The sequence below is a fragment of the Tenebrio molitor genome, chromosome 2, assembly GCF_963966145.1.
Source record: "Tenebrio molitor chromosome 2, icTenMoli1.1, whole genome shotgun sequence".
Classification (NCBI taxonomy): Eukaryota; Metazoa; Arthropoda; class Insecta; order Coleoptera; family Tenebrionidae; genus Tenebrio; species Tenebrio molitor.
Genome location: NC_091047.1, coordinates 16,249,019 through 16,260,659, shown reverse-complemented (window position 1 = coordinate 16,260,659; position 11,641 = coordinate 16,249,019). Strand labels below are relative to the sequence as shown.

The 11,641-nt window shown below is 33.6% G+C and overlaps 2 protein-coding genes and 1 long non-coding RNA gene across 5 annotated transcripts; 1 reads left to right on the top strand and 2 right to left on the bottom strand.

Moving 5' to 3' along the window:
- Nucleotides 1-1,052: 1,052 nt before the first annotated feature.
- LOC138124806 (uncharacterized) lies at nt 1,053-6,631 on the top strand. The gene is made up of 3 exons (XR_011157277.1): nt 1,053-1,619; nt 1,685-5,918; nt 5,973-6,631. It is a non-coding gene; the product is annotated as an uncharacterized lncRNA (long non-coding RNA).
- A 411-nt stretch (nt 6,632-7,042) lies between these two features.
- Nucleotides 7,043-9,540, bottom strand: Rs1 (Dead-box helicase Rs1). 2 transcript variants are annotated; one of them, XM_069039956.1, is made up of 4 exons: nt 9,401-9,540; nt 9,273-9,347; nt 9,015-9,122; nt 7,043-8,959 (listed from the first exon to the last, which is right to left on the bottom strand). In XM_069039956.1, the coding sequence occupies exons 3-4, from the start codon at nt 9,102-9,104 to the stop codon at nt 7,106-7,108; spliced, it is 1,944 nt and encodes a 647-aa protein (XP_068896057.1). In that variant the 5' UTR covers nt 9,105-9,122; nt 9,273-9,347; nt 9,401-9,540; the 3' UTR covers nt 7,043-7,105. The 2 variants fall into 2 exon arrangements, with proteins under 2 accessions (XP_068896057.1, XP_068896056.1); XM_069039955.1 differs by lacking the exons at nt 9,273-9,347; nt 9,401-9,540 and having other exon boundaries at nt 9,015-9,216.
- On the bottom strand, nt 9,457-10,766 carry LOC138124800 (phospholipase A2-like). Of its 2 annotated transcripts, none has more exons than XM_069039973.1 (5): nt 10,554-10,765; nt 10,322-10,491; nt 10,042-10,272; nt 9,665-9,983; nt 9,457-9,611 (listed from the first exon to the last, which is right to left on the bottom strand). In XM_069039973.1, the coding sequence occupies exons 2-5, from the start codon at nt 10,413-10,415 to the stop codon at nt 9,536-9,538; spliced, it is 720 nt and encodes a 239-aa protein (XP_068896074.1). In that variant the 5' UTR covers nt 10,416-10,491; nt 10,554-10,765; the 3' UTR covers nt 9,457-9,535. The 2 variants fall into 2 exon arrangements, with proteins under 2 accessions (XP_068896074.1, XP_068896075.1); XM_069039974.1 differs by lacking the exon at nt 9,457-9,611 and having other exon boundaries at nt 9,683-9,866; nt 9,919-9,983; nt 10,554-10,766.
- Between the last annotated feature and the right edge of the window lie 875 nt (nt 10,767-11,641).

Sequence of the window (11,641 nt, the reverse complement as noted above, 5' to 3'; positions counted from 1 at the left end):
TTCTGAACCATTAAATAGATGCACCGAAGATATCCCATAATATATTTTCCAATGTAGGTATTTTTCATTTCCAACCTATTTAATCTATCTAATTTTTTAATATATCTAGGTACACAAAAATGTTGAATTCTAATTATAATTAAATGTAGGTATAATTAATCAACTTAAGTACATAACATTTGTTTTAGAATACAAACAATTCCGATAATAATGCGGAATCTGGAAAAATGCCCCGAATGCTTGCAGCGTTTCCACGTTGAATGGCAAGGGAAATCCACTCAAAAAGGAATTTCTTTAATTTTGAACCGAAGAAATTAACAATTAATGATTTAAAAATTGTCGAGGCGCCAAAAACCTCAAAAAAATTACACAAAAGTTTCCGCAGGTGGTATACATATGTTGGAGCTGTCCTTTACCTACAGAATTAAAAAAAACACATAAAAACGGAAAATAGATCATTATTAAAATGGGGGAAGTGCCAAAGATCTTTTAAAAAAATCTCAACATCTTCCTATTTTTCGAACAAGGGGAAATTCTGGTTATCTTTATTTCAGAAAATTTTCTTTTCGGTGCTGAAATTTTTTATTTCGTAGGGCATGTTCCCGACATACATTTTAGTTGTGAAATTCAATTTGTTAAGACTTTTCAGCTTTTTTTACATTTCTATAAGTTAGGAAACTTCCAAGTTTTATTTCAATTAAGTAATTCGTAATTCGCAAAGTAAAAGTGAAACCAAACAACACTATTAGTCCAGTCAATAGAGACATAAAAATGGCTCCACCTTGCAAAAGGTACAGAAAAGTTTATACTTAGCAGGTATCTTCTATTAGGCATATTATTACTATTGTCGAGTTTGCGACCTTGGGGGGTTGTCGCTCGCCCCGCCATACTGGAGGATAGGGGTGGAAAATCACATTTCTGCGATTATTTCATTATCCGTGCGAGATACGTCTATCTAAGTTATTAAAGAAAATGTAGAGCGTATAATTCCCTTCATTTTGTGTTCTTTATGTTTTTTTGTCAGATCAATAGTTTCGTAGTTACAGCGTGTAGAAATCGAAAATAACGTTTTCGGCCTCCCAATCTGGGAAATATAGCGTTACCTTACACTTTAGGTCAAGGGAGGTGCGATTTCCCGTACAATGTCAAAAATTTCTAGTGGAATGTGGGAAAAATCTAGTGGAGTACGGGAAAAATGTGCGGACACCGTTGATTTATTCTTTTCACAATTAATTTAAAATTAAAGTGTCCATACGTTACTTTAATTTGGTGTAAAAAAAAACATTTCCCTGTATAATTTTTCCGATAAATGTGTTTGTTTAATTTATATCGACCAATAAATAATAATCATAATCGTAACAGGGAAAATACAACCTATTGGGTTGGCAGCTGTATATGTCAAAAAGTTTGACAATTGTCAGGTATTTCATAAATATCTGCAAAATTGCACAATAAAACTAAACCACAGAAGTTGATATATGGTTTTGTGTACCTACTTTATCTAGTACTAGCTGTTAGTGCTAAAGTGCAACTGGAAAATAAAAATAAACAAAACATTCTAACCCCAAAATCTTGTATTCACCTGAAGAAAGATGATTCGTTTTCACCAGGAAGTAGTGGTTAAGTACAAGACATTTTAATACTTTGCAACATTATTAACATAATTTATTTTGTAAAATTACAGTTGTAAACATTATTGTTACAATTCTCCACTTTAGAGAACAATGCAGAAACAATTTGGTAACTGTCAGCTTTATTACTTCTGGGTTGAATGTCAATATGTTGTGGTGCTTCTCTTACGGTACTGATGATGGAATTCTCAATGTTGGATGGTTACATTGGAAGCAACTGCTAAAAATTCAAGTAGATTAAAGCACTGTATCGAAGTTTGTGGCACAACTCACCATTGTTTGAGCTATAGCTGCAACACAGAACATTTTCTTTTTGATGTTGAAGGAAGGCCATCAGTCATCACGAATCATTTTAGGAGCTTCAATCTTGTGTCCATAGGGCAATCAAGGTTCAAATATTTGTCAATTTTATTTGAAATTGTTTTAATTGTATTAATACCAATTTAACTTGAATTCCATATATTTCTTCACAGTTTCAACCCAGTTTGGATTGGTAATGGCAAACGATCTACAAATATTGGTTTTTGTGTCAGTTATCAATATATCTTGTCTTGACATTTTTAATTTTCAGAGTATATAACTCCTTTCGGAGACAGGCACCACAAACACCTATTAATAAAACTGCCTGTAATAAAATATGGTTTATTAAAAATTTGTGAATTAAAGAATAGTTATTACATACTTTCGTGAAAAAAAAATGTCCTATGTAACGTTGTTTCGATTTTTGTGGTAATAATTCAGAATTTAGTCCTGCCACTAGTTGTACTGCCTCTGGTGTCACATTTAACTCACTCTATATTATATACTAGACATTTTTTTCACTCGATTAATACACCAAAATCAAATTTTGAAGCGACCGTGAAAATTTAGCCAGCAAATAATTTGTTAGGAAAAAAACAAATGAGCGGTCACGGTCGTCAAGGAATTGATTCCACAGCATTCGATTCTTTATTGACGATGTCAAATTCTACAATAAAATTAGTCTTGATTTTTAAAAGATTGAATATTTTGGTCAGCCGAAAAGTCTAATACAAATGTCGTACGGGACGTATTTTCCGGCCCTCCAACCAATCAGGCACTCGGCTGCGCCATCGTGCCCGAAACCAGTTGTCGTGCCGGAAAATTCACATCCCGTACTCTAATGTAAATAACTATTTTCATGTTGTGTGTAACTAGAATTTTCAAAAGTTATTTTGAATGCCTAAGGTTGGTTACTTTGAATTGAGAGAAATTAGCGAGAAATTAGTCATTTGGAACTGTTACAATTAATTTGCTGTCTTACATTTTTGGGATATCTTTTGTTCGTCACCAGAAACCACATAGCCTCCAACCTAACCAAATTTAGGACAACCTAGTAACGAATATCCCTAGCCCTAAATCCTAGGGAGTAATTTATTTTTGACACGAAAGTACTATTGCGGGCAAAAAAAGTGGGACATCAACGTCATTGTCTTGACTTTTAATGTGAAATAACCCTTATCTGATTCTAACCCTACTTTGAATTGATTGACGTTGTCATTAAGTATTGTAGGTTGTAAGGGAATGATTGTAAGTAAGCACGTAGTGAATATTTATTTAATGCAAAGTTCCAATCAAAATCTACCTTTATCAAAAGAAGAGGGCATTTGGAAAAGTAAAATAGGAGTATAAAATAAATTTTTAAACTGTCAGCTGGAATAGTGTCAAAAAAAATGACAATAAAGCTTGAACTACATCGAATTTTTCAAAACTGACAGAAATTTGATGTCCCACTTTTTTTGCCCGCAATAGTACGTGCACCTGCAACGCATTTAAGTACCCTTACATTTATCATCCCTTGGTTTTCGTTTCTAGAATATTTTTTATTTTATTGCAATTCTGTCAGAATTATAATTTGTTGTTATATATTGTTGGAATAATTATTCCTTGCTATTGTTATTTTACATTTTAATCAGCATTTGTGATTAAATTAAACAAGTTGTTTGAGTTCATTCTTTTTGTTCATTTACAAATATGGATCCATTTATTGGAGATTTTGAGTGTTTCACCTACGAGTATATGAGTGAAACCATAGTTTATTTGTAACACTTGCAACCAAAATGTAAATTTTAGGGACAAGCAGTGTTTGAAACGACACCTGACAACTAACAACCATATCCAAAATTTAACAGGGACTTCAAATCACAGTTTTTACGAAGATTTATGCGAATCATTTATTTCCGCAAATATTCCCTTAAAAAAGCTAAATAATCCATCGCTGCGTAAGTTTTTAGCAAAATATACCAAACAAAACATCCCGGATGAGTCCACCATCAGAAAGTAAGTAAGTAGGTACGTTCCATAATACCGTCAATGCCGAAAAACTTTGCGAAAAAATAATAAAAGCTTTGCAACATAGGTAATTATGAATGTGACGTTTCTAAAGTTTTATTGTTCGTTTCAGATGCAGCTAGTGTAATGCTGAAAACAGGAAAACTATTAAAGAATTATTTTCCTAATATGCTGCATCTGACTTGTTTTGTACATGGACTGCATCGAATTTGTGAATTTATTCGTGATAGTTTTCCCGACATAAATTCTTTGATGTTTGTTTAAAATTTTTTTGTTAAAATCACCCAGTAGAATATCGTTGTATAGGGAAATGTGTCCGAATACTTCACTGCCTCCACAACCAGTAGTTACACGGTGGGGCACGTGGCTAGAAGCTGCATTTTTTTTTCAAAGCATTTTGACTTATTAAAATTATTTATTATTTAACAAGTTAAAACATGATGCTGTCAATGTTAAAGAGTGTAAGTCTCTGTTAATTAATAAAGATTTACATTAAATGTTATTCACAACAATTTTGCACAAATACCGGAAGCCATAAAATTTTTGAAAACTCAAAATTTAAAACAGTCGACAAGTTTGAAGCTTTATTAGTACAACTTAAAAATATAAACTGGCCTTTACAATAGTTATTTATGATGTAAGTGTTAAAAGTGAGATTTTATTTTGTAAGTGGGGTAGCGAACAAAATAAAATCACTTTTAACACGTCCATCATACATCTATTTTTTATACAACTGGTTTGCATTACATTAAAAAACGCAGTCGTATTTTTGATGTTTATTTTAATTTCTGCGGCAAAAATCAGGTAGCTAGTCTTGTATTGACATGTTTATTAGAAACGTCAAAAAAGTTTTCATTACGTTTTGTAAAACACTTTCAATTCCACATTATTGCATTCGTAAACATGGAATGCAAAGAAAACGACGTTAACGATGCCGATATCGACGACAGATTTCCCGCAGATATTGAAAAAGCGGCAAATAGAGCCACTTTAACATTTATAAATAAATAAAAAATAACTAGTGTTAAAAGTTTTTTTTTTACTAGTGTTAAAATAGTAGTTTATTTGACAAGTTTGTGTGTAAATTGGGCCTTCCAAGCGATCTTCCTTTACTGCGGAAAATTTAGAAAAATATATAGTTATACAAACGTATTATTCAAATACAGTCTTAAACAGTGGTATTCTACGCAAGTGTGAAATACAAGTTTTAAATTCACTTCACACAAAAATTACACTGGTCTACAGTGAAAAAATATTCTGAATAATTTTAACTAATTTTTGCTTGTCTACCCATGCTGAATACGAGTTGATAAGTAAAAGTCATTTATTAGTTTAAGTTTTCACGATACCTGATATCAATGATATCTTCCAAATTTAACGATCCAAACCTCCTTGAGCTTGATAATACTGATATTTACGAGTTAGTTGGCATCAAATTTTGAAAATATTGTTATAGTGCTCTGTTCTGTATTACTAAGTGATAAAAGTGTTAAAAGTTAAAAAAATAATTATATTTTATAGCAAAATGTCTCTTTTAACACTCTTATCACTTAGTAATACAGAACAGAGCACTAAAACACAATATTTTCAACATTTGATGCCAACTAACTATACTAAGGACAACGTAACACTTTATCTGCCCCGCCCATTTCATTTTCTTAGTTACCAATCAAATAGGTTGTTAAGACGATTTGATTTACACAGTAAAAATGTCTGACATTCGAATTGTCTTAATGACATTTTATTTTTTAGAACCTAAAACAATAATTGTGGACTTGACAGCAAAATTCTAACCTTAACTTTTTTACGTGGCAAATGTGATGAAAAGTTGTACAGATTGAATCTGGCTTTGATTCTGATTGGTCAATTTTAGTGGGCGGAGCAGATAAAAAGTTATAACGGCAATACTACATATAAGTAAATATCAATATTATCAAGTTCAAGAAGGTTAGGATCCTTAAATTTGGAAGATATCAGGTATCGTGAAAACTTAAACTAATAAATGATTTTTACTTATCAACTCGTATTCAGCATGGGAAGACAAGCAAAAATTAGTTAAAATTATTCCGAATATTTTTCCACTGTAGACCAAGGAGTATAGAATAATAGGGAGGGGACATACGGCCGTTCGAGTGGACCCGCCTTAATGCGCATGTCTGCTATTAGTACGCCCCAAGAAAGTGAATAAATCAGTTGCGTTGTGATATTTAATGTGGTTTTCTAGTTTCTCATACTCTGAATAAATTTGTGATGCAAAAAAAAATTATAGTGTTTTATTTTCCTGCAGTTTTATTGTTAATTCCCAACATCTCAAGTAGTGTTAACTGGGGCGTACCTCACGGGTTGCATAAAATTGCGCCCGTTTCCTTGTCCCTCACCGCTTCATTTTACCGCGCGAATAAGCTAGCTTTAGTCCCCTCCCTATTATTCTATACTCCTTGCTGTAGACGAGTATTATTGCTGGACTGTTTGTCGAGATGTTACAGAAGCAGAATACAATATATACAGAATAATGTATAGAAGAACAGTATGATTTCTGTTAATTTTTGCAAAAATCTTGTAATTTTTTTTTCTAGAAAACGGAAACTAATTTTAAGTATATATTATAAATTTTGTATTCAGCATATGAAGATTAATAAAAAAAAAGTACTTTACGCGAAGAATACTTTTTTAAAGTCAAAATTTGTAGACTAGTGTTATCGCATCATCTCATTTTCCCATTTTCGGCTCTATAGCAACAGGTCATTAGTATTTGTTTGCAAAAACAATAAAGGTCGTTTCATCAGAAGGTTTTTACTCAATTCTGAGATAAAAATGTGTTATCTTTAATTTTTTTGGAGGTGTGCTGGAAACACAGTTGTGCGGAGTGTATTAAACGCCAGGCTAGTACGGCGTGCCACTGGACTCGGTAAAGTGGACCGCATTTCGAAATCCCGCATTTTGTCCGCCCTCTGCTTATTACACACGATTTTAGATAAAACAATTTTTTGACAGCCACAGCAACGAGTGGTAGGGTACTACTCTTTTTTTTTGACTAGGCCACAGCAACGCGTGGCTGGGTACAGCTAGTTGCAAAGTTGCAAATAAAAATAAAAGTCAAATTTGATAATTTACAAACAATTTATTCAAAAATTCAAACATCCCGTCCGGTGTATGACGATTATTCATTTTTTTTTCTTCTGTTTCGGCTTTCCATAAACTTTATTACGTGTTTTTTGCTTCCCTTTCTTCGCCGAATTGGCCTCATATCTGAGTTTTTTCGCGTTCTTTTGTGACGTATCCCACAGATCATCCATGAAATTTGATTTTTTACGTTTGTTACTGGATTTTTTTGAAGCGCAATCTTGTTTAACACTGAGTCTCTCTTTTTCTTCTTTCCTTTGCTTTTTGGTTTGGAACCAAGGTCTGACCACGTTATTTGTTTCACCTTTGAGTAATTTCTCAGCTTTTTTCGCCTGATTTTCGGCTTTCGCTAAAAGTCTCTCTTCATATTCCTCCTGAAGAATCTTCTCGATTTGCGGTTCAAGTTTCTCCAATTTGTTTTTGTATTTTTCTAGGATATCTGGTGGGATGACTCGGCTTTTGACTGGATTCTTAGCCCACTTTACCACCTCTTTCACGATTTTTCTTTCTTGTTCCCCTGCTAAACTTACGGACACTCCAGCACGACCCGCTCTTGCCGTTCGTCCGACACGATGGTTGTAATGTTCTATAGTTGCTGGCATCGTGAAGTTGATAACAGTCTGGACTTTCTCTATATCTAAGCCTCTAGCCGCAACATCTGTAGCCACCAAAATATCAATTTGTGACTCTTTGAACTTCTCCAAGGAGTCCAACCGCTGGGCTTGGGTCAAATTTCCGTGTAATTCCCCTACTTTGAGGCCTAAAAGACCCAAAAGAATGTGAATCCGATGAGCTTGCTTCTTTGTCTGCACAAAAATCATACAGCGCTCTCGAAATGTCCTGCACACCAAGGCGGCTAGTATGGGTTCACGGTCACTTTCCTTCTCTGACCTGATCCTCAAGAATTCTTGTCTGAGGTTATATGCTACATCACGATTACTGTCAACAAACAATCGAACTGGCTTGACAAGCGAAACTGCCGCCAAACTCTCAACTTCTTCAGTCATTGTCGCCGAAAATAACATAGTTTGCCTCGTTCTCGAGCATTGTTTTATAATCTCTTTCATCTGTTCAGCGAAGTATTCATCCAGCATACGATCTGCTTCGTCCAAAATCAGAATTTCAATGGAATCTAACCCAAATGTTGGTGTCCCTTTTAAATGATCAATCAACCTCCCAGGCGTCGCTATTACTATGTCGGGATTTTTTCTCAAAATGGTTTCTTGAGATGTCAAATCTAAACCCCCAACAGCCAATCCAATTTGGACATTGGTAAACTGAGCTAGCTGTTTGGTGACTTGATAAACTTGGACTCCCAACTCTCGAACAGGAACCAAAACAAGCACTCGAGTCACAGAAGTACCACCAGAAGGTCTGTACAGAAGCCGCTCTAATGTTGGCAACATGTAAGCGGCCGTTTTTCCAGTACCTGTGGCAGCGCAGCCACAAATATCACGTCCAAGTAGAGCTACTGGAATAGTTGAAGCCTGTATCGGAGTTGGATGTACAAATTTCATTTCCGCTATTGCCTTTAGCAACGGTCTGGACAAATTCATCTGATAAAAACTAGCATTATCTGTATCTACATCTGCATTATCAAAAAACTCTGTTTTTAACTCTTGTACTTTCCTTTTCTCCTTGATTTTGATTTTGTCATGTTTTAGTTCATCATCAGACAAAGAAACGTCAGAATCCCATTTGTCAGTTGTATCTTCATTTTGATTTGCATGAAGTACATTTTTAATTTTATCGTCAGTCTTTGTTTTAGCTTTTCTCTTTACATACTTGGACAAGTCATTCCATGAGTCCTTATTGTAATCTTCTACGGAACTTACAAACTGAAAATCTGTGTCAAAATCGGCTTTCTGTTTATTTTTCTGTTTGGATGGCTGAAACTGTAAAAAAAAAAACGTTTGTATTGATGTAACAGTAAAGACGTCAAAAACTCACGTCTACTTCTGTATCTGATTCTTCCGAAAAATATTCCACTTCTTCATCTTCGTCGATTGTTCGAATCAGATTGATGGTTTTCTGCATCATCAAATATTGTGTAAAATCCTAAAATAAAATCCAACATAAAAAGTTAGAAACACGTGCTTGCATGTGTCACGATATTATTTAGTATACTTGGTGGCTACAATCACATAAGTACATTTGAAATTATTAATAAATTAATTTAATCAACTAAACAATACAAAATATACTTGCGTTTTTTGTAATTTACGTGTTACTTTAAAAAAATAGTTTACTGGAGATAAAAAGCGACTGCAACGGTACTTCTTCCTGTAATCACAGATCTTTAGTCACAGCCAAATTCCAAATGCAAGTGCCAGTACATGTGCGCGGGTATTTTAAATATGGTAGATATTTATAGTGCCGACAGAACCAGAAAGAAACACAAATAAAATGTATTAAGCTATGAAACACAAAATTCTGATAGGATACTAGGACAGCAACGTTAAACATAAGATTTAATATATTGGAGCGTCAAACCATTGATATTGTTTCTCTTTATTTCTTTCATATTCATATTCCAAACATCTGTCGCTAAAAAACAACTTTTTTCAGATAACGTCGATATCAATAATTCAATCAATTACTGTTCTTTTTTGCTACAATTAATGATCGGGTCGTCTTCCCGAAAACATTGTGGTCCGAAAATAGTAAAATATGTAAATCCTATTTTGTTCGATAGAACACTGTTGACGTCCTTCAAGCAAGCATGAAACTCTTTCTCACAGCTGCAGTGGAATCTCTTTAATAAACCATTGTTGACAAGTTCATATTTACTCTCTTTGACATCTATGACGGAAACACATGTTTCGTGTTTTTTACAACAATTATCTAACCGTACAAATGATCCTAAATCGTCATACGACATTGCCGTCTCTCCGCCCCCTTCTCCACACCACCTAGCAACTATTTTCAAAATTATTTAAGATCTCAGATTTTTCAAATTTTCGTTTGGTGTAGGTACCTGGCACGGTCGAGCGGATGTGATTTTTAAAGTCATCCAGAATATCTCCTTTATAAAATGTTTTGTTGCAGTCTAACCCAGTAGGATATTTCTTTTCATTGAGATCAACTTTTTCGTCTGCTTTTCTTATATTTCTGATCCAACTTAGACTACCGTTTATATTTTCGGCTGCTTCTTCGGCGTTTATTCCTCTGTCATGAAGTACACATTGAACTCTGTTATTTACCATTCCTAAAATTCAGTTTGATTTTACAAGATAAGTAACCACCTTACCACAAACCTTTTAATTCACATTTAAGTCCGTTAATATAGTACTTGGAGGTGTGTAGCAAAGACAGTAGTATTACCAAACAAATTACAACTTTCCTTGGCATCACGGTTAAAATGGTTTTGAAAATTACTGTTTGTCCAAAATTAGTGTAAATTATATTTTTAAATTAATTGATGTTCCTGGAAATAAGAGTTTTACATGTTTTGTATAAAGCATTAGGTAGGTACGGAAAATTTTGTACCCATTTATAATTGTTCGATTGTTCCCTCCAAAAAGTTGTATAATAATAAGAAAAAAATCATTAATAAAAGATCATGTTTTGCTTAATTTACAGTACAATTTTGACATTTTTCTAACATTTTGTCATGTTGACAATTAATTATAAAGAACCTCGGCCTAATATGATATTCTTTATCTTGGTTAGTTGTCTTTGGGAATTGGAAAATTTTCAGCCTTCAAGTTGAATTTAGGGATTTTTGAAATTTCCCATAGAAAAGTGTGTTGGTAGTTGGTAAACCGGCCGGCGGCCACATAAAGTCCATTCAAAAATCAAAAAACCACCAACGTCGCATTTTAATTATCTTGTTTTTCAGGGCATGTTTAAGTAAAAATAATAAGAATCAATAAATAAATGAAACGTGCTGCTAATAAAACAATATGAACGAAATACAAAGCAACTAAATTTTATTTTGAATCAAATAAATGTCATAATTTATACGGGGTGATCAAGAAGGACTGTTTAAGTTGGTAACACTGGATCGCATTTTAAATCGTATAACAGGAGTAACTTCCGGTTGTTGGTGGCTTGTCGTTGTTAATGCTATACCTATATCAATTATTTGTCAAATAAACCAATAAAACATATCCAGTTGCAGTGTTATAAATAACCAAATTAATTTTTTTTTTCAATTGTACTGCCAACTTAAACAGCCCTTCTTGATCACCCGGTAGTTACAAGTAGAGTGGTATATAATATACTAATTTTAGTTACAAGCATAGTATGAAAAAATATCTACCTAGGGTTTTTTAAATTTTACCAACCTAAAGCAACAGGTGGTGGTTTTTTGATTTTTGAATGGACTTTACTTTTCGGTCAAAGTAGGTCTCAATGAGATTTGATTCGCGGCCCGCGAATAACACAACAATTAAGTATATCAATCGCAAAAAACATACGGATTGAAATCCATGGATGACTCGATTACAAATTAATTTGAGCGCTGGATATACAGGTTATTATAAATGATTGTAGTCCAAGTAGGTGTAAAAACTGAATGTAAAATTTATGGTTGCCGCTCCATATAAAAATATTAAAATGATGTGAATAAGTGA